Genomic DNA, 24,132 nt, shown 5'->3' with positions numbered 1-24,132 from the left:
ATGGAACTATGGAAATTTGTGACTTTATTGAACATGGAACAGTATTAACTTTAATAAAGAAAGACTCTACTCTTTTGTACTGTTCCCATCCTGTGATAGACACTCAAACACTTACTGGCAAATGCAGTATTGTGTAGCAAAGTGATTAAATAATGTTGCCTAGTGTGGAAGCTCTTTGCTTACAGCACTCAGTGTTTCATTTGCTGTGTTGTGAATTTTCTGAGTACTCGTGTTAAGCCTCATCTTTGGTTGATGATGTTTCCGCTTGACATTTACCTGTAACAGAGTAAGAAGCATCTCTCATGATTTTGTTCCACACTGTTTGCTCATTCCAGTTATTAACTAATGACTGCTTTATCCATATCCTTGTCCTGAATCTGGTCTAAAGCGCTGCAAACCTAATGCAAGAGAATTATAAAAACTACCTGATCTACTGCTGCATGCTTTGTGAGCTTTCTGCTGCTCCGCCATGAGCCTTCCTCTCCTGCCAAGGTTGGAAGCCATGTGAACACTGCAGTGCATCACATGAAACACTCAGCAATTAGAGCAGTTCCATGGAGGCATGGTTGCAGGGACCCAAAAGTTCGAGTGGGGATGATTCTTGGAGTTGTTTTGCATCCAGCAAGTTTGGATGAGATGTTAAACAGGCTGCGACGGCCCTCTCAGGTGGAAGTAAAAGATGCCACGGCACTATTCAAAGAAGACCAGGGGAGTACTCTTGGTGTCTTTACCGACATTTATCCCTTAAACTACACCCAGTAGAACAGATATGTCTCATTGCTATTTGTGGGACCTTGTCGTGTGCAAATTGCCTGCCACTTTTCCTACATCACAACAGTGACTACAATTCAGAAGTACTTTGTTGGCTGTGAGGCACTTCGGGTCATCCTGAGGTCATGAAAGGGATTCTTTTCTTTTTCTTTCATAATCTAACTTTTTGAGGATGACACTGTGGTATTTTGTGGCAGAACACAGATACCAGGTCTGATTACATAACAATAATCCTATCAAGGTATTCAAAGGATGTCATGAACCATGGGAGCTGGACTTTTGAATAAGATTCCAGTCTTGAACTCACTCCTAACTTATGTGCTATTTTTATAACCAAAGGCTGTGAAATTGCAGTGTGGTCTTGTTTCATTTAGAGTAATTTATTGCTAGCTGTGACTATCACGTCAGATAGTACTAGACAGGGTGCTAGTCCATATCATTCATGTGTACTGCTAGTCACAATGACAGATTAATGATTGACATAATCATTGCAAGTTCAGCTAGTAATAATCACCAGTTGATTACTGGGGACTAATGGGATCAGTATATATATTGTAAAGTAATACTTTTTAAAAGCTTATTAATATAATACCAAAAGTGAATTTACAGTAGGAGATATTGTACAATTTCACGTTGATTTGAAGTGTTTTTTTTTCCTCTACTGATTGTGGTGACTCATGCAGAGTAATGTTCCATTGGCGCCAGTGGCCCCCCACTACCTCACTCGAGTGTTTTTTTGTCATGTGTGAAAATCATTGGACTACTTGACTGTAGGGGCCATCACAACTGAGCCTGGTTCAATCCTCGCCCCATTGCACAAGCCTTGCCCCACTGCTGCTCTGCCTGAGATTGGCTGACTGAGCACACATATATGGATCGAACCTGATAGCTTCCTGGTCTGTGTGACACATACCGCACCACACAGTGCTCCCCCTTCCCCTAAGTAACTGAGGAGCTCTGAAGGTATTTGCAGAAGACCTCAGATAGCAGTAACAAATTCAATAGTCAGAGGTCGGTATCTTTATTTTATCTTTTTTGAGAAAGGTTCTTGGCACTAATTCATGTTCAAATCTTTCACAGTGGGTAATTTATTACAACTCTGGGCTAAGAATGTTTCTTTTGTTCATTATAGATCCATTTTTCTCATCAGAATGCTGTTCACTTAGCTACAGTGCTGGATTCCAATGAACAGATTAGACTTTGAATGCTGGTTTTAACTGGCATGTACTTGGGCTTCCCTTAAATTCTGAGCTTCCCCAAGATATAACTCCAACTCATGAGATGGAAGGAAACTGGATGGTTAGAGGCCTTTCGTCATCACTCGACTGACGTCTGGAGCTCAACCAGCGTGACGTTGATGGTGACCACAGGCCTGCTTGTGGTAGATAGGTGAATCTGTGTGGCGGGAAGGGGGGTAGGGGAAATTCTACACATTAAAGGCATCACCTCCATAATGAAGGTATAAATAAGCGAAGCTTTACGATGTGAAAACTATTCCCAAGGCATCATTAAATGTTTATGTTTGAGATTTCACCTTTTGCAGCTGTTTATGGATTTTAAAGTTTTTAAATGAAATAGATCAATGGCAATTTTCACAAGTTACAAGTTCTCAAACAGAGCATGTTTGCATGAGAGCTGATGGACCATGCATTGACTATTAGTGCCCTGATGCAACTTCTCTAAGTCTAGGAATTACCTTTTCTGTTTTTTTTTTAAGTATCTGTGCACTGCCGCTGTAACTTTGCTGGAAGTTCGAGCGACAGAGCGGGAGTAGCTTCGAGGAAACTCCTGGCCTAAGCCTTTCTATGTTTCCATTGACCATGGCAGTCATGCTGGTGAGATACTGGTCCTTGTTACCGTTGTGTCCCGCTGGTAACAGTTAATACTGCTGTGATATTGATGAAATCTATTGGTGGCTGTTGAAGGATTTGTTACTAACATCAATAAAGTTAAAACTCCACTGCCTGAGGAAATTTTGACCGACATCATCTTCATGTAAAAACAACTGATATTTCCAAGATATTAAAGACTGTTAAATTATCTACTTTTCCCCAGACTTGTGCATTGATTTTTTTTCAAACATAAGTTGCTAATATTTGAAACAAACGTATTGCAGTATCACACTGTTATATGAATAGCCTGTTCAATGCTCATTTTACAGGGAATTTTAGACTGAAACAGTGAAAAAGCTGCCATTTGGTTTGAACAATCCACAGTCAACATCATCCCTTTACACCATGCACCAGGACAGATATGTTCATATGGAAAATGCCTTGTTGAGCCCATTGTACCTGAATTTAGTGAGTGACTATGCCTGAATGTTTAACAAAAAATGTGCTTGATATTGAGTCATCCTGATATCATACTACTCAACATTCATGTTCAGGTTAGATAGATGCATGAACTTAGCGGTGAAAGTATATTTTCAGGACATTAAGGAGATACTCTTTATGATCATGCTAATGTTTCAAAATCAAGTTAATGATGAGAATTCATATCACTGTGTTGTTTCACTGTCCGATTGCTTTTAGCATTAGAATTTGTGAATTTGGTTATAACACTTAGATTGGAGAGCCAATTATGAGTATGCAAGAAGGACATTGGAGGAGTGTGTTCTGCTCAATGTGATGCTCTCCAATGACTTTTGCAGAGTTGATTTTGTTTTTTTTTAAACTGACCCTGAGGAGGATGCTAGTAGATAAGAACATAACTCTCAGGCCAGCTCCCTTATAGATTTTAGCTGCCAACAGGGTGGAATAAGTAATAATTTACAGCCCTCAGAAGCTCACTGCACTTCAACTTCATCTTCAATATGAATGATATTTATGGTGTGAGATTAACAGCTAAAAATATTTATAATGCAAATCAATTTGCTAAGAATTTTGTAAATTACCTTAAGCACAAAGAAAGAGAATGCTGTATGGAAAATAATTTTTTTCCTACTACATCTGATCAAAACATGGATAACTATAATGTGATTTAAAAGGAAGTATATAAAAATAATATATTTGCAACACTAAAGTATTGGTTTGTGGTATCATTGTATTATTTTTTACAATTAGAGATGCTCAAATCCTCTTCCGCAGTTTATGACAGACAACAGAGTTGCTGACATGTAATGGGCAAACCAGTGACTTGGTCATGATTTTCTTATATTGGGAATTTGCTTACGTATCGGATTCTGTTTAGAAGTATTGGAATGCCGGATTCTAACAGGGTGAACTGGGAGCCTTGAGCCCAAATCCTAGTCTCAACTGTCCTCACACGAAACAATCCTGAGAGGGAAAGTTTTGCAAGTGATGGCTGAATTCGCATACCATCCAAGCTCACCTAGCCAGTTGACCAAAGTAGGACATTGACAGCATCTGTTGAGAATTTTCAGTGGTTGGATGTCCTGCCCTCCAGATTGAAGAATAATGTAGACAAGTAGAATCATGAGCCTCCTAGTTGCTGCAAAATATTTTCTCCAGGTATATAGATAGTAGGTTAAAAAAAAACCTGCCCTGTTTAAATGTTCCTACCTCGCACCATCCATTGTGAAGATTTTTTTTCACAGTAGAGATCAATCACAGCTCCCAGCAAAGGGCAGGGGTAGCACCCATGTAAAACGTGCCCACCTTAAATCCCTACACTGTAAAAATTCAAGTATCTTTCGAAGTCTCTAGGAAGACCTTTTAAGAAGTTAGGGCCTTCAGCCTTTACTTGTACTGTCAGAAGAAAAATTATTTTGCAACAACAATGGGTCTCAACAGCTTTCAGTTGTAACAGGAATATGTTGTTCCTTTCATTAAAAAATATTTAACTATTCCAATTGTATTTGCACACAGTTGGTGGTGCAGCATGTTCGTGTACTGTGGGTTTACACCAATGATTCCCCATGCAAAATGTTTCTGATCTTAGCTAACGGTTAAGGAAATGTGCCATCCTCCAACGAGAAAGGTGATCAATCTGTGCACTTGTTAGTAACTGCAGGTAGGGGAGCAATGACAGAAGACAACATACAGGATTCTGACTGCCCGCTTGCCTGTGAATGGCATGTGATGAACGCAGAGTTAAAGGGGTTGAGAAGTAACTAATATTGGAGGAGGGGAGGGGGGCCAGAATTAGTAAATATGTTTCGATACTTGCTTTCATCTTCCTTTTTGAAATCTTTAACTATTTATCTAAGTTCGGTGCTAAGGCAGGAGGGAGATGAAAGCACTCTACACAGGTGCTGAACATGAACCTAAACGACAGGAGCTGGATGGGTTGAATGGCCTTTCCTCATTCGCACCTTTTTGTGTTCTTATGTAATATTAATGGAGTTCTGATGCTGTGAACAAGACATCCAATTTTAAATTCTGTGCAGTAGTGCCACTGTTACTAGGGCTATATTTTATCATTGTGTGTGCTCTTTCATTATTCTAATCCTTAATTTATTAGGATTGTTATCAATGTATTTTGCTATGTAATAATACGGTGTTTATATCCTTAGTATTTTATTTTAATATCTTAAAAGTATTGACAATATATTATTATGCTGTTATGCATGGAGTATTCCCTTTTTATAACTGTTTTGGGAGAAATAGTATCTTGCAGAATTTTTCTGTTAATGAGGGAGCCATAAACAGTTTGTGGTATATCAGTGCTACAGCAAAAAGCTGTTGACTTAAATATGCAAATGTTATGTACATACACTCAATACTTGTAAAGTTGTTAAAAGCCCGAATTACTTACCCCTCCTCATAACTTTTATAAAAGCCTTTTTATTTGGTGAATTAGGCAATTGTTGTAAACTTGTATCATTAATGGTATTGGAGGGATTTTTGTTCCATCGCCAAAACATCTTAGGCCTTTTGTCATCTGCAGTCAGGAGGTTGAGAGAGTCCAGCTTACAGGCAGTTTTAAATATGCAGTCATTGCTGTTCCTTAGCCAGGCCTGCTTTTTTTTTTCGTTCATGGGATGTGGGCGTCACTGGCGAGGCCGGCATTTATTGCCCATCCCTAATTGCCCTTGAGAAGGTGGTGCCTTCTTGAACCGCTGCAGTCCGTGTGGTGACGGTTCTCCCACTATGCTGTTAGGAAGGGAGTTCCAGGATTTTGACCCAGCGACGATGAAGGAACGGGGATATATTTCCAAGTCGGGATGGTGTGTGACTTGGAGGGGAACGTGCAGGTGGTGTTGTTCCCATGTGCCTGCTGTTCTTGTCCTTCTAGGTGGTAGAGGTCGCGGGTTTGGGAGGTGCTGTCGAAGAAGCCTTGGCGAGTTTCTGCAGTGCATCCTGTGGACACTGCAGCCACAGTGCGCCGGTGGTGAAGGGAGTGAATGTCGGGGTGCCAATCAAGTGGGCTGCTTTATCTTGGATGGTGTCGAGCTTCTTGAGTGTTGTTGGAGCTGCACTCATCCAAGCAAGTGGAGAGTATTCCATCACACTCCTGACTTGTGCCTTGTAGATGGTGGAAAGGCTTTGGGGAGTCAGGAGGTGAGTCACTCGCCGCAGAATACCCAGCCTCTGACCTGCTCTCGTAGCCACAGTATTTATATGTCTGGTCCAGTTAAGTTTCTGGTCAATGGTGACCCCCAGGATGTTGATGGTGGGGGATTCGGCGATGGTAATGCCGTTGAATGTCAAGGGGAGGTGGTTGGACTCTCTCTTGTTGGAGATGGTCATTGCCTGGCACTTATCAGGTGCGAATGTTACTTGCCACTTATGAGCCCAAGCCTGGATGTTGTCCAGGTCTTGCTGCATGCGGGCTCGGACTGCTTCATTATTTGAGGGGTTGCGAATGGAACTGAACACTGTGCAATCATCAGCGAACATCCCCATTTCTGACCTTATGATGGAGGGAAGGTCATTGAGGAAGCAGCTGAAGATGGTTGAGCCTAGGACACTGCCCTGAGGAACTCCTGCAGCAGTGCCCTGGGGCTGAGATGATTGGCCTCCAACAACCACTACCATCTTCCTTTGTGCTCGGTATGACTCCAGCCACTGGAGAGCTTTCCCCCTGATTCCCATTGACTTCAATTTTACAAGGGCTCCTTGGTGCCACACTCGGTCAAATGCTGCCTTGATGTCAAGGGCAGTCACTCTCACCTCACCTCTGGAATTCAGCTCTTTTGTCCATGTTTGGACCAAGGCTGTAATGAGGTCTGGAGCCGAGTGGTCCTGGCGGAACCCAAACTGAGCATCGGTGAGCAGGTTATTTGTGAATAAGTGCCACTTGATAGCACTGTCGACGACACCTTCCATCACTTTGCTGATGATTGAGAGTAGACTGATGGGGCGGTAATTGGCCGGATTGGATTTGTCCTGCTTTTTGTGGACAGGACATACCTGGGCAATTTTCCACATTGTTGGGTAGATGCCAGTGTTGTAGCTGTACTGGAACAGCTTGGCTAGAGGCGCAGCTAGTTCTGGAGCACAAGTCTTCAGCACTACAGCTGGGATGTTGTCGGGGCCCATAGCCTTTGCTTGATTGGTATAGGAATGCAGAGACATGTCTGTCCATCACCTCCCTCCAATAGATGCAAATCTCATCTATTAGAATTGTAGCCTATCCATCAAGATTGCTGTTATGAATTGCTGTTATCAGCTTTAGTGAGCCACTTTTCCCTCCATCCTTTTAAACACCTGCCTGATACCTGCTCATCAATCTTCACAATGAGGAGGTTGAGGGAACATGTACACTGATACATGTTTTAATATTGCGTAGCGCTATGTATTGGTACATTAACATGATGTGATGCTGACCATAGCCCCAACATAATAGGTTTTTGGTTAGTTATATTTGGAAATATATTTTATTAAATATAACATGAGCTTGAAGGCAAAACATTACAATTGTACATTTGAAAAAAAACTATTAACACATATTTTAATTAAATGACTGAGATAGCTCGTCTGAAGCATTGTAATTTTACCATCAGATTTTCTCCTCACTATTCCAAAAGGCAGTTACTTATGCTGGAATATATGTGGGAATCCTGGCTAAATTTTCTGTTCCTCAGTCTGGTGATATTGAAACCAGTTGTAGTGCACAGTGGCACCGTGGCTGAAATTCGCTAACTGAGCACAGATAAGGGTTTGAATCTGGGACCTTCCCATCTCATTACACCATCACATGATGCATTTGTCCACTCGGAATATTTTCATTAATGATGATGTAACAAAAAATTAGTATTGTCCCAACGAGAAGGCTTATACTATAGGGTCAACTAAGAGAAAATCTCATAAGACAATACGTTAGGATTTTTACCCTGATGAAAGCAGACAACAAAACATTATTTGTGAAGGGGAAATGAAACTAAGACCACTTGTTTTTAACCAATATTTCTTTTCTCTTCCCCCAAGTGCACTGATTCCTTGCTGGTTGGGATTCCACAGGAATAGCTTGCCCTCTGATGCCAAGTGGCTAGTATTCATGTGTGAGACTTGACAGAGATTATTGATGGGCTGTTGCTGAGTGGGGGCATCACAGGCTAGCCTGATCTGTTAATGAGGGATCTAGCGCACACGCACACACACATCCCCAGTAGGGTCACTGCATAGCAATTCTCTAAACTAGAGTTGCTGACATCACTACAGCATGCTTATTGCTTTCCAGCTAAGATCAGCTAAGTCAGCACACAATGGGGATCAAATCGAGGATTTTTTTGATCTATATGTCTCAGAGACTCACTGGATATATTTACTCAGCCTTTGGGGAGTGCCCCAAAGCTACTTTTGGTGAGCCGCTGAAGCTTAGCCACTGACCAAGAGGAAGAAGCAGATATGTGGAGATGATGGTCTGTAATACTCAGCACAAGTAGGCCAGGGTATTAAAAGGTGGATGCCAAAATTATCTAAAAGCAGCATGTGGAACAAGTAAACAGGTTCTGATACCAAGGATACAGAGTTACCACCAATTACACAGCAGATGTTAAAGGCAGATTCAAGAAGGTTGGTAATATTTTCAGCAAGCTTAGGAATCAATGGAGCAGCTAAAGCCAAAGATGCACACAGTCATCATCTAATCAAGCTTGGTGAATGGCATTCAGATTTGCCCCTTTACAAAGAAAAAGCAGCAGTGGTTGGAGGCTCTCCAGAACTAGCATATGCACTACAGGCTGGACATCTTGCTCTGGGACCACCATAGGACAGCACCATTCAGCGAAATGGCTCAGCATGCAATCAATTGAGAGCACCAGCTTCCGCAGAAAACTGCTCACGTGGGTTCTGTGATGTTTGGATGACTGACAGCAAAATACATCTCAAACTCTCGTGATACCAGCTGGAGAGAAAAGACCAAGAGGACATCCAAGATATTGCTGGGTGGATATGGCCAGACAGGATTTGGAGGCAATGGGCCCTTGAGAGCAGCTGATGGGACAGGGCTTCAAATAGAAGGGCAATACATTGTCAATGCAGCAACTGGATTTTTCATGAAATGCCAATAAGAATTAGGAAAAAAATGTAGATTTAATAATGACTTATCCGTAAGGAAGTTTGAAAAAGATAAAAACTAAATTCAGTTCTCAAAATTATTATACTGATGACTGGAGAAAATATATTTTAGAAATCTGAAGATGATTTACTGAGCAGATGAAACCTAAAATAGTATGTCGAAGAGGTGTTTTTAATTATTGAGAAAAGAGAAATTAGAAAGTACAAGGATTACTAGTATGTTTGAGAGAGTCAAAATGGTACAAAACAATAGAGTCGTGTGACAGATGAGGCACTAATGGAGAACTAGGAAGGCTGCAGTACAATTTGAGAGGACGAATAATTTAAAGAGGTGATCGATTGCCTATATATGGAGTTAGTGAAAAATGATATATTATTGAAAAGCTGAGACAAATACAATGAAAAAGGATCTATGATCATTTTATCTTTTACCCCAGCAGTTTTAACTATTACGGAGGTGATTTTTTTTTTCTTTCTGCATGTTATCTTCCCCAGTTCTTTCCCCATCCTCCACAAAGTAATTCAGGCAGGAGAATGAAGTGTGCAAACAGAAACTGCTTTTATATTGATGCCAGTGGAGTGTTTTTGCCATAGGTTCCTGAGGTGTGGATCTCGTACAACCAGCACCAACCCCAAAGTAAACCTGGTAGATTTGCTAAGGCTGACATCCAGAAAAAAAAACTTTTTTTTTAATGGAACTTCCTATTTTAGGCCTTTCATCTCCTCAGTAAAACATTTTTAGATTTTGAGTTATCATTTTGACTTAATTATACTAATAATACTTGTACTTTATAATTTCTCCATTCTTAATAATTATTTAACATTTTTTAAATACAATTTGAAGTGTCACCTCCTCAGTAAAACCTTTTCAGATTTCTAAAATTCATCAGAGAAAATCTGCAGATTCATATTAGGGATTACAAGATTTGGAAGCGATAAGATCATTGACTGTCTGGGAGACAATGACTTTGGAGTTTAATAGTGGGGTCCAGGCTAATGAGGAGGCTTTCCCACACAGAGGTACAGAATGTTATTCCAATGCAGCCCTTTCAGCAAATTATGGACTGGCTCCCGATAGGAGACGAATGGGAATAAAAAAATAAAAAGATGGTTTGTATCAAAACAATATTTTTAGAAGAATCTACCACACTTAAAAACTGAAAATACATTTCAAAGATCCTTTTTCCACATGTGACTAATGTATTTTCAAGAAATAAAGCTTTGGACTGTTCACTGGCCAGCTTATGCTCTACAACTGTACTGTAAGACTATATTATAAAACATTTAGCAGAGTTTTGCCTCACACATAAATAAAGACCACATGGAAGGAGGGATAGGGGGAAAAACGAAGGAGAAGTAAAAAAATATGCTTTGAACCAACATTTTCCAGAAAGTTCTATTCCATATCTGCATTGCAAGAAATTAAAGCAGTAGTGTGCCTCCCACCCCCTGCTGATGAAAAACGATGCATGTCACAAGGGTACTGTGCTTTAAAGAAGATGTTAAGCTAAGGACTAAAGCCAAAGCTGCCCTACTAAAGATCTTAACACCTTAATCATAAAGAATAGCGTGGCAGTTCTGGAACTCCAGCCAATATTCTGTCAAAGAAGTGTTGGCATTCTGTTTTCTATATGCAAGCAATATAAATGAGCTATTACTTCTCATTGGGTTGCCACAGTTAAATACTGTAAACTAAATGTTACTTATAATGCTTTTGTCTGTTCTGAGTGCAATAGCATCTATCATAGGATAAAAATATTGGGTAGGACTAAGGCTAGCATGGATGAATTAATATTCATAGCTTAGTTTCAATGCATTTTGGAGTCACTAGAATTGTCTGGGAAGGAAATAGCCTCACATGGTGAGAGAAGTTGAAATGATTTTCTCCCAGGCTATATGACCTGGGGAAAAATGCTGAGGTCATTGGAAACAGTTACCCATTGGAGCCAAGGGTGTGTACAACCATTTTTATGGTGATTTTACATTATAGGTTGTTTTTCTTCCTGTCAAGAGAGAGAGGGGAGCAACCCCCTCCCTTTTTACTTTGGTGTCGGATGCCAGTCTCCATTTGCAAGAACGAGAGAATTCTATTTCAGAACAACAAAATAGCAAGAAATATTTGTATTTATATCACATCTCACAGAAATGTCTCAAAATGCTTTATACACATTTAATTACTTTTGAAGAGCAGTGACTTTTATGCAGTAAAATCAGGCATGTATTTTGTGTGCAACAAGATCTCACAAAGACAGTGAGGTATATGGTCATTTAATCTATTTTTCTGGTGGTGTTGGTTGAGGGAAGAATGTAAGCCAGGGCACCGAGAGAACTCCATGTTCTTTAGATAGTGCCATGGAATCTTTACTGTCCACCTGAATCACTGGAACAGGCAAACTGTGCCTTGGTTTAACGTCTCATCTGAAACATGGCACCTCCAGTAATACAGCATTCCCTCAGCACTGTACTAACGCATTGGCCTAGATTATGTGTGGAGCTTGAATCTAAAACCTTCTGACTCAGGTGAAAGTGCTACTAACTTAGTCAAGTTGATACTTCCATCTGCTATTTAAATACAAACCTACCAGAAGATATTTAGAAGTAAATAATAACTTCATTTTTATGTTATTGGGAAACCATTTGATCATTCCTTGTAAGATTATTATTACATGGAAGTGTTTTGCACTGTAAGGGAATATGTAATTTGGACCGTGCTGGAACTGCTCCCCATATTTACATTCCTGCAGCTGGTGGCCTTAATCCAGCATTAAAACAGAAAATGCTGGAAATACACATCAGGTCAGTCAGCATCTATAAAGAGAAAAGACAGGTTATGTTTTTGGGTATGCATTCTTCATCAGAACCTCAATCCAGTGGTAGGTTTATAGGCCCACAATTTTGATGGTCAACTTATTTACATTAACATGCAACCTAGAGAGAGAGACCAGTAAGTATGTCTGTCATCAGCTGCACTCCTCTTATGTAAAAGCAACTTCAATTTGTTTCCTGAGAACACTGCTGCATTGCTACAGTTTGCATTGCCAGACAGTTCCAAGGCTTGTGTTCACCATAAAGTAAACATATTGCTTCTGGTGTCACTTTAGAACTGCTTCTATCCTCTTCATAGCAATGCACCACTCAAACCTTTCATTCTAATAATCCACGGTGCTAAGTAGAATTTAGAATATGCAGATAATTTTGCATACTCCAAATTGAATTTAGTGTTGTGGATTGTTACAATGAAATAACTTAGTAGCAGTACAATTCTAATCAAACTTGTCACTATACTAAATCTTCCAATGTTGTAGATATTTTTGGAAAATCAGAATCTTCCTTTTTTGAAGTCAGTGGAGAGTAAAATTAGATATTCGAAATGAACCTGCCCTTTTCCCACCCGGCAGCTTGGGCTAAAATTCCACCCCACCGTGTATATTTAAGTTCTGCACTTTTTACTCTCCCAGACCCATGGCTCAGTCTTGGGGTGTCTCCTGTTTATTATTTTATGTTTGCAAAAGTCATGCATCTAGTCGCACTTCAAAGTGTCAAAAGTAAAAAAGAACAGCAGTAATTTTTTTGATCTTGATAACCGGGCCTCTCCCTAAGGGCAGAAGCTAGGGACTTACAAGCAGCTACCAATTTACAAAGATATGCCTCAACAATTGCCTCTAATTGATGTTGGGGTATACCTATTTAGATCACTTCTCCACAGGGAGTATCTGAGCAGTGACCTTAAATGGACAGGGCAGATTAAACATTGATCTGTCTTGGCAGCTAAGCATCAGTTGCTCCAGACCGGAGATTGTCCAGATGCAATGCCACGGGAGATCACCTAGTATATATAAATGACTTGAGTGACAGGATAAACAACAGCAGCAACAACAACAACTTGCATTTATATAGCACCTTTAACATAGTAAAACGTCCTATGGCGCAAAGACACTAAAGTCCCCAAGCTTGCAAATGATACTAAATTTAAAGGCATAGCAATATATGATCAATAACACAACCATCTTTAGAAGGACTGGAATTTTTGACTGGGCCAGTCAATGACAAATACAGTTTAATGCAGATAAATATAAAATAGTTGGTTTTGAAGCAGCGGACTCGGATTAAGAGTACATGTTGAAGGAAAAGTCTGTCATGTACTGATCAGGAAAGGGATTTGAGGTCATTGAAATCATTAGGCTGTTGCATGTTTACAGTAAAAAGGCAAACAAGGTGCTATATTGTATTAGCAGAATAATACAGATCAAGAGAAGTGATATTATTATATAAATCACTGGTTGGACCCTATCTGGATTTTTTGTGCATTACTGTTCACCAAACCATTGGAAGTATATTACAGACATTGATAATGTGCAGAATAACATAACCAACTAAGATGATATCACAACTTAAACATTTATAAGGAAAAGTTAAAGAATTTAGAATCATAGAAAAGATACAGCACAGAAGGAGGCCACTCGGCCCATCAAGTCCGTGTTGGGTCTATGTAAGAGCAATCCAGCTAGTCCCATTCCCCCACCCTTTCCCTGTAGCCCTGCAATTTTTTTCCTTTCAAGTACTTATGCAGTTCCCTTTTGAAGGCCATGATTGAATCTGCCTCCACCACCCACTCTGGCAGTGCATTCCAGATCCTAACCACTCGCTGTGTAAAAAAGTTTTTCCTTATGTCACCTTTGGTTCTTTTGCTAATCACCTTAAATCTATGTCCTCTGGTTCTTGACCCTTCCGCCAATGAGAACAATTTCTCTCTATCTAATCTGTCTAGACCCTTCATGATTTTGAATACCTCTATCAAATCTTCTCACAACCTTCTCTGTTCCAAGGAGAACAACCCCAGCTTCTCCAGTCTATCCACATAACTAAAGTCCCTCATCCCTGGCATCATTCTAGCAAATCTCTTCTGCACCCTCTCTAAGGTGCGATGTGCAGAACTGGACACAATACTCCAGTTGTGGCCGAACCAGTGTTTTATAAAGGTTCTTCATGACTTCCTTGCTTTTGTACGCTATGCCTCTATTTATAAATTGTAAACAATTTTACAACACCAAGTTATAGTCCAGCAATTTTATTTTAAATTCACAAGCTTTCGGAGGCTTCCTCCTTCCTCAGGTAAATGTTGGTGAACGGTGAACACCACATCATCTGCATTGCCCTCATCGACCTTCCCTGTTACCTCATCAAAAACTCTATTTATAAAGCCCAGGACCCCGTATGCTTTTTTAACTGCTTTCTCAACCTGCCCTGCCACCTTCAACGATTTGTGTACATATACCCCCAGATCTCTCTGTTCCTGTACCCCTTTTAGAATTGTGCCCTCTAGTTTTTATTGCCTCTCCTCATTCTTCCTATGGAAATGTATCACCTCGCATTTTTCTGCGTTAAATTTCACCTGCCACGTGTCCGCCCATGCCACCAGCCTGTCTATATCCTCTTGAAGTCTATCGCTCTCCTCCTTACTGTTCACTACCCTTCCAACCCCTGAAGAACACCACTGTACACCTCCCTCCAGTCCGAAAAGCAACCGTTCACCACTACTCTGCTTCCTGTTACTTAATCAATTCTGTATCCACGCTGCTACTGCCCCCTTTATGGGCCGCAATCTTGACGACAAGCCTATTATGTGGCGCTTTATCAAACGCCTTTTGAAAGTCCATATACACCACATCATCTGCATTGCCCTCATCGACCTTCCCTGTTACCTCATCAAAAACTCTATCAACACGATTTGCTTTTAACAAATCCGTGCTGGCTTTCCCTAATCAAGCCACACTTGTCCAAGTGACTGCTAATTCTGTCCCGGATTATCGTTTCTAAAAGTTTCCCCACCACCACGAGGTTAAACTGACCGGCCTATAGTTATTGTGTTTATCCTAACACCTTTTTTTGAACAAGGGTGCAACATTTGCAATTCTCCAGTCCTCTGGCACCACCCCTGTATCTAAGGATGTTTGGAAGATTATGACCTGTACCTGTTAACCAAGTTAAACTATTTTCTGTGGTCAAAGAAGACCTGTCAAAAGTTTTCAAAATCCTGAAGGTGATTGTTAAAGATATCCAGAGAAATTGTTCAGAATGATGAAGGTTTTAAAAACTAGGGATCATAATTTAAATAAAATTGAAAACTTAGGGTACATGGGAAATCAGGCAGAACTATTTTACAGAAAGAACCATAGACATTTGAAATATGTTATCCTGGGAGACCTTTGACACAAGTGGAATAAATGGGCTCAAAAGACAATTGGATGTATTTCTGGCAAAAGATGAGATTGAGTAATGTGTTGTGAAGGCAAGAAAATGGAATTGAAATTAATCCAAAAGTGGAAATTTATTGGATCATTTCTTGCTCCCAAAATTTCCTACATTTCCCCCCACATAAACCAGATCCAGTGGAGGCATCTTACTGAGAGACCCTTGTACAAAATATAATTTTATCGACTTGTTCCTATTAAGTGTGTGGATCACAGTGGTGCTCAGCTTGTAGAAATGAAAAAGATGGCAAACCCCTGTTCCCATTGCAAACGCTTCCTTAGGGGACCCAGGAGAGACATCAGCAGAACTTGACCTGTCTCTCAAAATGTTGGCAGCTGTTTAATAGATTTACTGTTTGGAGAAAGGCTGTGTGAGACACAAGGATGTGATAATGCCTTTGTCACCTGCTGGTGTGAGTGAGGTGCCTTGAATAATGCTGGCCTACTCATGCCAGTGAATTTCGTAGGCCGCACAGAATCAGGTGGTGCAGCCTCCTCTGAAACACAGCACTGCTGAGCATGCTTAATGGTAGTTTGAGTCTCAGAGGAAGCTAGAGCACCCAGTCCTTGTGATTTTGTAGTCTGGAAAACCATCTTCTGGCCTTAGGGTCAGACTGACGCCATTAGTTAGGTACAGAGTAGCCCTACATTGTGCCATTGCAACAACGTGACTTTCGTTGGGTTTTGGGGCTTTCTGTCAGCTCCAGATATCAGACTAGAACTAACACAGTGTGAATCCATTGCTGGACCACTACTTAGGGTGGATCTGAATAGAGGTGGCATGGCTTGCGTGGACTGATTTTTGACAGTCTTATACTATGATTTTCACTGCATGTTTACACTGATATTTGTGTAAGTTGGCTCAAAGCTCTCACTATAACACAAGGGATTAAGTGTTTTATGAAGATTACATCACAGTAATGTTCACCTTCAAGTAAACACCTAATTTGCCAGAGAAATGAATTAATGCTCCCTTTAAACATTCATTCTTATTAATACAGGGCCTATTAAATAGCTACTGTAGTAAATAAGATATTTTTATTTGGATTCAGTGCTTTCCCTTCTTGGACAAGGTAAGTTATTTAACTCACTTGGCTTAAGGGATACCCTTTATATAACAGCTGAACTCTTCAATATGAACTTAGAATGGAATGCTAATCTAATTGCCATCCTAATTATTATTGCCTTCCACCTCTAACAACACCCAATTGTCTAGTTTTAATGTTCACACTTTCCAGTGGAGGAGATTCAATTCAGCAGTAAGTACATTCCTTGGCTGCTTCTAGGGCTATTACAAATAATTATGGCACACATAGGATCTCATCATTAAGATGAAGATTAAACTTTGGCTTCATAGCCCTGAGGTAAAATTTCCTTATGACATGCAATATATTCAAAAGTAGTACCGGTAATAAAGAAAGAGATTGCTCTGGCTTTCCAGAAGCAAATAAATCATCAGCTGTTTGAAGGTTACAAGGTTTAATAAACTCTTCATTTCACCGTAGAAAGCAGAAGAGCTAAACTATGATTAAAAGCAGATTACAGAAAGATCATCATATAATGTATATTTTATAATTATAATCATTATGTACATTTATTAACAATAATTTAACCCTATTAGCGGTCTAGTCGCCATGACACAGCAGTTGTAATGCAATTATTTTTACTGCATATTCTAAAATAGATGACAAACAACTGTACATTGTAGTGTTTGATAATGAGTAGAAAATATATGATGTGTATGTGATCAAAGTATCATAAGTCATTTAATTTTGGCAAATTTATTACCGTTTCCCTTTTTGAATGCCCCCATCTGCCCTATCATAGCTGTACACTACCCTTTCTCCACTGGAGAGGGAGACAAACAGACTTTTGATGTTACTTTGCCCCATGTCTTAGCCCACTTAGATGTGTTCATTATAGGATGAGAGGGACAGAATCTTTGGCTCCACCCTAAGTAGAACGCCCTACCTAACTCAACAGAACAATCCCTCCTGGGAGGTTAGTTAATAGTCAATAATGTTTAACCTATTCAAAGAACAATGATCAAGAGTTCAAGCGATTGGACTCAATCTTACAACCACACGTATGAGACAGGACTAACATGACCTCATCAGGGAACTCTCTGCAATATTAGGTTATTGGGGTATCATATTATTTAAATACATTTTATTAAAATTAGGGTTTTTAACTCCCTTTGCACTAAGTTTAATGTTTCATCTTTGAAGCAAAGTAGTTTCCTGTAAAATCACAAGATGAAATTATACAACCCATGAGCCTGTCCTCATTGATTTTCTTTCCAATAAATTTCAAATTCTGTCCTTGCCATGCATTGGACTAGATTGCCGTATAGGCCTTAGAGAGTTAAGTAACTCTCATATCCTGACAAATGGTCTGGAATACATATGATACCATTTGCAAATGCAGACTGTGGCATGCTGTTAGTCTTTAATTATAATGGCCTAAGCAGTTTGGTGCTTCTCTTGCCTCCTTTATTAATAGACAGACTGGCTCATGTCAGAACAATAGTCCTTGGTGAGGCACTTTGCACTTGAAGAGTTTATTTAAAATTTTAGTCCAGCTAGTTTGTTTCATTCTACAGCTTGCCAGACTTGAAGGATTCTGGGAGGAGATGTTTCTCACACTCCTGATTACTGTTTACCCTCTCTGCTCACTCGTTTTCCTCTGCTCATTGTGAAATTTTCTTTCTGTTGAGTAGGAGTCAGTTAACAGACCATATTGCTGGTGAAGGTGCGTCGTTTGTTGCCTGTTCTAGCAAAGCTGGGCAGTCAGCTGGGATGTAATTAAGACTCTGAGAACAGGCTGTCTTCTCCACAGGAAGAGCATGTTAGATGTTGTTGGGATTCAGTGCTGTCAGTTTGTCTGAGGCTGGGGGCTTTGTGCTAGGGACAGAGTTATTTTCTCTGATTCTATTAACTTTCCCTTTCCACATTCAGCAGTGTACAGTTTGTACATAACTGAATTCTCCCAACTGATAGCGACAGCTACCAGGATATTGCCTTTGGAATTAGCATTTTAGAGATACATACTTTAGTAAATTTTTAAATAGTGTAGAAATTTCTGCAGTAAATTATGTATATAGCACAGCAGCCGGAGTTCATCTGTGTTGCTTGTTAAATCCCCAAACTTTTTGTCAACACTATGCTTTTTACATTAAAAAGGCAAATAGACTAAATGGACTAAAACAGTTTTAATTTTTAACACTTTTGCTGAACTATGGGAATCAGTAATTGACAGTTGTAACTGATATTTGAATAATTGGATTAATACATGGGCAGGCCTTTCTGAATGTTGTGTCTTAATGGTTACAGTCTATACATACTAAGAATTTGTTTGAATGAGGAAAAGAATTATTAAATTATTTAAATTTTACTCCTTGATATGGAAAGTACAGCCTAGATGTCCTCTGTAAGACACATTGGTTATTCCAACTCTAGTTGGAAAAATAATCAGATAGTGAAAGAGTTCATTTTCAATTTTGGAGATGAGCTGCCTGCACTGGGAGGTTCGTGGCTGTGGTTTGTTGAAGTGTGTATCTCACATGAAAGGTTGTTATAAATCTTATAATGCTTGCATGCTACTCTACGGAGGGTACGAGCCTGTACAGATGCACAGCATGCCAAGTGCAGGCTCAGATCCTGCATAGGTCATAGGTCTGCACGTTATGAAGATAGTGAGGTTTAGCACCGCGTAGATGGCATCAGCGCTAGACTCACTGAGGTAGGGTTTAATTTTCAGGTGGCCGACCGGCAGAACACGCCGGCTGTTTGCCCGCAGAGGAAGCTGGTGCCATTTCGAGGCCCGGGCCGTATTTAAATAGAACCGGTGAGCTCCCTGCCCCAAATAAACACCCCGTTGCAATTCGGGACAGCGCAATATCGAGCAGCCCAGACGCCGCTCGGTGGTCAGCGAGGTGAATGCTTGGCGGGGGGACGGGATCACAATCATGGAGGGCGAGCTCGGGCGGCAGCGACTGGGATTATTTTTGTGGGGCTTGGAGGAACTTTCCTGCTCCTCCTGGCTCCATAAAAATCATTTTAAACTTATCTTTTTTGCCCCATTTCGGCTGTACCACCAATAAAACTGGATGAAGCATGCATGGCGCATACTTCGCCCAATTGTCTCCCAGTATGGCAGCTGGGATCCTATGTACGTCATAGGGCCCTGACTTGCACCTTAAAAGAGCCAGCTGCCTGAAATAGGTGGGCGCTTCAGTCGCTCAGCAGTGGGCCCCTTTAAAAATGGCAGCAGTCATAACGTTGGTGTTAACGGGGAGGTAAATCTACCAACCCCATTATGAGACCTTGAGCGCCTCGTTAACATTTATTTGGCCAAGTTAAAATTGCCCCCACTCTGACTGCCCCATGACTGTCGGTCATAAGTTTTTGATTTACAAAAAAAAAATTAACCAAAATATTTATTCATATTTATTGATTTCAAAGCAGAGCTTCATAAAAATTAATTATATCAAACTAATCTCTTGACTGTTGCTGTTGATTACTGGCGGTCCCTGTAAGCAGCATTACATCAGCTTCAGATTAACTCCTTTGAAATAAATCACTCAAACACTACAATCAATACCACCTTCAGATAGCCTTTATTTACACCAAATTAAAAAAGTTTTTGCAATAAGTATTTTATTTAACAGGTCACTCATTGCACATAGTGACATGCAGCCGATGCTTGTCATCATCAGCAGTAATGAGTGCAAAATGTTCAACAAGATATAAGCAAATATAATAACTATAAATAAATTATTATTCAAAGAGAATGTGCATAAGAACAGGGCAGATAGATGACCAATTAAAATATAATTGGTCGATATCAACATTTTTGCTTCACTCTTATTATTTTTAAGAAATGAGTCTATGGCTCCTAAAGAGTAGGATTGTAGTGAATAATGCCAGTGTCAATTCATATTGTACTGCACCCTCACTTACTTATCTTCTGTTTCAGACCCACCCTCTATTGATGGGGTCAATGCAGACATCCTGTTACGTAAACTGGTACCTCTCACTTGAGGGTCGTCACTTTACATTCACTAGTTCAGCCAGCAGGGGGACTCCAGCACAGTTTGCATGTGAGCACCCTTCCATTTCTTCAGTGCAGGAGGAGCTTATTCCTGACGTCTCTATACCTAGCCAGCTGATGCCTGATTTGCTGAACTATGGACCTGGACCAATATTCACAAATGCTATTTACACATAATCTCTGTGTAAACAGTAAATGTTTTAGCTGAAATGTTTGCAGTGCGCATTGAATTTTTTTTTCTAAAGGGTGTACATTTTGATCTAAACCACAAAAGTGTGAGGGAGTGTTTCACCATTGTGCCTCTGAATCATGTTAAACCTATAAAATAAATACTTTTTACCCTAAGATATTTTTTGTCTCCCTTTGCTGTGTTGACATCATCTTATTCTGCTTAAACACAAGTATGTATTAAAAAAAACAGCAAAAAGAGGAACAAAAAGACAAAGATTTTTAATGGTTCTTTGTAATTTTTCTGTTTTGAAAAGGTGTTTCATGATAACATTAGCTTTTTAATCGTTACACAAACTAAACATCACATTTTGTTACCGATGCAAAACAGTCTTAAAATTCTGGGTGCTTCTGAACTATAGCCTGGAACTGGCGAGCATATTCCAGTCTGCAGAGTTTTCTGACAAAACAACAATTAAACTCTGACTGACCTAAACCAGTGTTTACTTAACAACATTTAGACTTTAAAGCAATACAGCTCCACCTTAGCAGAATAATATATAGGGTCGGATTTTGTTCTGAGCGGCAAACGAACGTCGCCTGCTGTTTGTTAGACTTGCACTTGCCCGTAGACTTTTCATGGGCTTTTACAGGGCAAGTCCCTCTCATCGGGAGCGCAATCCAATGTGGCGCCCTCTACAGGGCATCTAGGACCTGTGTGAATTGGACAAGCAACTGTCTATCCCCTTATCCAATCAAATTGAAGCATGGTAATAAGCCATGCAGAGTCAGAACCAGGAAGTGCAAGTTGGAATAGTAAATTCAATGTCAAATCAGGTACAGAAAGCAAAATAGACAGGGGTAAGAAATATTGAATTAAAAGATAGATAAAAGAGACAGAAAGAAAAAGTTAAAAAAAATTTTTTTATATATGTCCAACACCAATTAAAATGTGAAGGAATGAGACTCCACACTTGTAAAAGTAAATTTTCAGTGCCACAGAGGTTGTTTGGCAGTTATTAAGACTTAACGTGCCGAATAAAGTATATTTTATGAAAAAAATTAAAAGTTTGCTTAGACTTAAAACACTTGTCGTACCTTTTTTTGGCGAGATTACTTTGTTTCCATCAGGGCAGCAGAACAACTTCACGCTGTTGCATTCATTTTAACAGTGAGTCAGCCGGTGAGATGAAGTTCTCGCAAAGTTTACGGAGGAGCAGGGCATCTGATAAAGGAGCTTCCGGATTTCCGTGTTTAACTGCGCATGTGCAGCACCAGATGCACTGAAATAACGGTGAGCCCTGTTAGCCTCACCGTTATTTTCAGAGCAAAATCCAGCCCATTGTGTATTATGTGGTGTTAGACCCATGTTCTTATAAAATGGTATATCATCCAGCTTACTGTGAACAATGTCCCAGATATTCTGCTAGTAATATAAAAACAGTACATCCAGTCTGCATTCCTGTCGGTCACACTTCAAGTGACATATTGCAAATTTCTGAACAGAAAGTGCTTAGTCTGCACTCACTTAGTGTGTACCCCAGCAGATTGACTGAAATCAGGAACTCACTAGAGGTCATTTTTAGCTGCTGCTGCCATGTCTACACTGGAGAACAGGGCAGTCTTTTTTTATTCATTCATGGGAAGTGGGCGTCGCTGGCAAGGCCAGCATTTATTGCCCATCCATAATTGCCCTTGAGAAGGTGGTGGTGAGCCGCCTTCTTGAACCGCTGCAGTCCGTGTGATGAAGGTACTCCCACTGTGCTGTTAGGTAGGGAGTTTCAGAATTTTGACCCAGTTGTCAGTTGAAAATCAAAAAAATAAAATCACTTGCCCGTTGGTTGCCCGAGGCTTGTCCGACACGATTTTCAGACGGGCTTCAAAATGGACGGCCGGCACCCCTGCCCGAAACAGGAGGGTGCCTAATTGCCTATGCAATTTGAGGTCCGACATCAGTATGGGACCCCGTTTGCAATTTTCAGTACCAATGGGTGGAGTTCGCACCACATGCTCCACCCAGTGGTTCCAGGCGTGGAGCAGCCTAACCAGTAGCCCTCAAAAACAAGCAAGTTTCAGGTGTAAAAGTGATTTTTGAGAAATTAGGAGCAGCATTAATACACATCCAAGCTCTTCAAAAATTGATACCCATGATGCCCAGCCCTCCACAGCCTTCCTCCGGGATCCCCCCCACTTCCTCATTATCTCAACAGCCTGCACTGGCTGGGCTTCATTCCAGAACCGTCAGGTTTTTTGTGCCTCTCCAATCAATGAGCTGCTCCTTCACCAATGTTATGGAAATGAGGCCCAACCATTCAAAATAGCTGTGTACCTATTTTTAGACCCATGCTCTTATTTTTGACAGTTCAACTAGACATTGAGCTTCATTGCAAAGCAATTTTGGCAAGCTGTATGAGACCACAGTGAGGAAGTGGTCTTGTGCTACTTAAGCTTCAAACTGGTTTAATACAAGTGCAGCAGCCATTCCTTATCATTTAAATGTTAGCGAAGGGTTGACTGTCCCTTTGACTCTTGCTAACAAAATCAACATCCAATCGCCACTTAAATTTTAAACAGAAGCATGTGGATGTGTGTAAGCATACACTCACAAAGCTCCATTTTCTCTGGCCCAAGAGTCACCAGAATAACTTTTTTTTGTCTCAAATGTTGTGTTATATTAGTGTCATCTATATATAATATATTAGTTGATCTTCTGTGGTGTTGCATATGGGAAGTCAAGACCTAGTGAAGTGGGGTTAGATGCCAAAGGATAATTAGACCTGGGGCACAGATGTGATTCATTTTAAAGTCATACATTCTATACTTATTTTTATTTTTCCATTATTGGCTATGTCAACTTTGCACAATGCAATTACACCTTCCTGCCAGTATTGGCACTGCAGCACCGGCAGTGGGCGAGGAGGGTATAATAGCAGCATGACAAGTTTACATAGGCAGTTTCATATTTAAATGTGGACATGGGAATTTATAATGGTAAATGTTGACAGGGAGTGTACTCAGCCACCGTGATGTTGCACATGGTAAGTTGGAGCATATCGTCTGTTTTAATTGTTTCTGCTGTTTTCATATTACTGTTTTCATATAGTCGCTTTCTATTATAAAAGTGGATTTAGGAATTTATAATAGAAAAGCTAGCAGAAAAAACACATCACAATAGGAAGTGAAGTGGCACAGACATAGGATTTTTTTATATATAGTTTACAACTTCACCCTAAACTATAAAGTCATCATTTTGTAAACAGTATAGTACAATTTGTTTCATTTATATATACCTGTACACTTATTGCACAGTCAAGGATTACAATAATATGATGCCACATTATATATTATATGAAAATTGTTAAAAGTTTATATTTCAATTCTGCTTTATCATTTAAGTTAATTGTAAAATGTATTTAATATATTTCATGAATTACACATTGCTTCATTTGAAAGCTAATTTTACCTGA

General features: G+C 40.0%; 1 protein-coding gene across 7 annotated transcripts in view; it reads left to right on the top strand.

Annotated features, from left to right (window-relative positions):
• fto (FTO alpha-ketoglutarate dependent dioxygenase) overlaps nt 1-24,132 on the top strand; it is a 310,743-nt gene that overhangs the window by 133,672 nt on the left and 152,939 nt on the right. Inside the window, exon 9 of one of the 7 annotated variants that reach the window (XM_067997879.1) lies at nt 20,423-20,842. The exons of the other annotated variants lie outside the window; for them this stretch is intronic. Coding sequence (XP_067853980.1) covers nt 20,423-20,438 — 16 coding nt within the window. The 3' untranslated portion in view covers nt 20,439-20,842. Of the gene's footprint in view, nt 1-20,422; nt 20,843-24,132 lie in introns of those variants that run through there. 7 annotated transcript variants of the gene reach the window in all.

Source organism: Heptranchias perlo, chromosome 16 (genome assembly GCF_035084215.1).
Source record: "Heptranchias perlo isolate sHepPer1 chromosome 16, sHepPer1.hap1, whole genome shotgun sequence".
Classification (NCBI taxonomy): domain Eukaryota; kingdom Metazoa; phylum Chordata; class Chondrichthyes; order Hexanchiformes; family Hexanchidae; genus Heptranchias; species Heptranchias perlo.
This window is presented reverse-complemented; position numbering and strand designations above follow the sequence as displayed.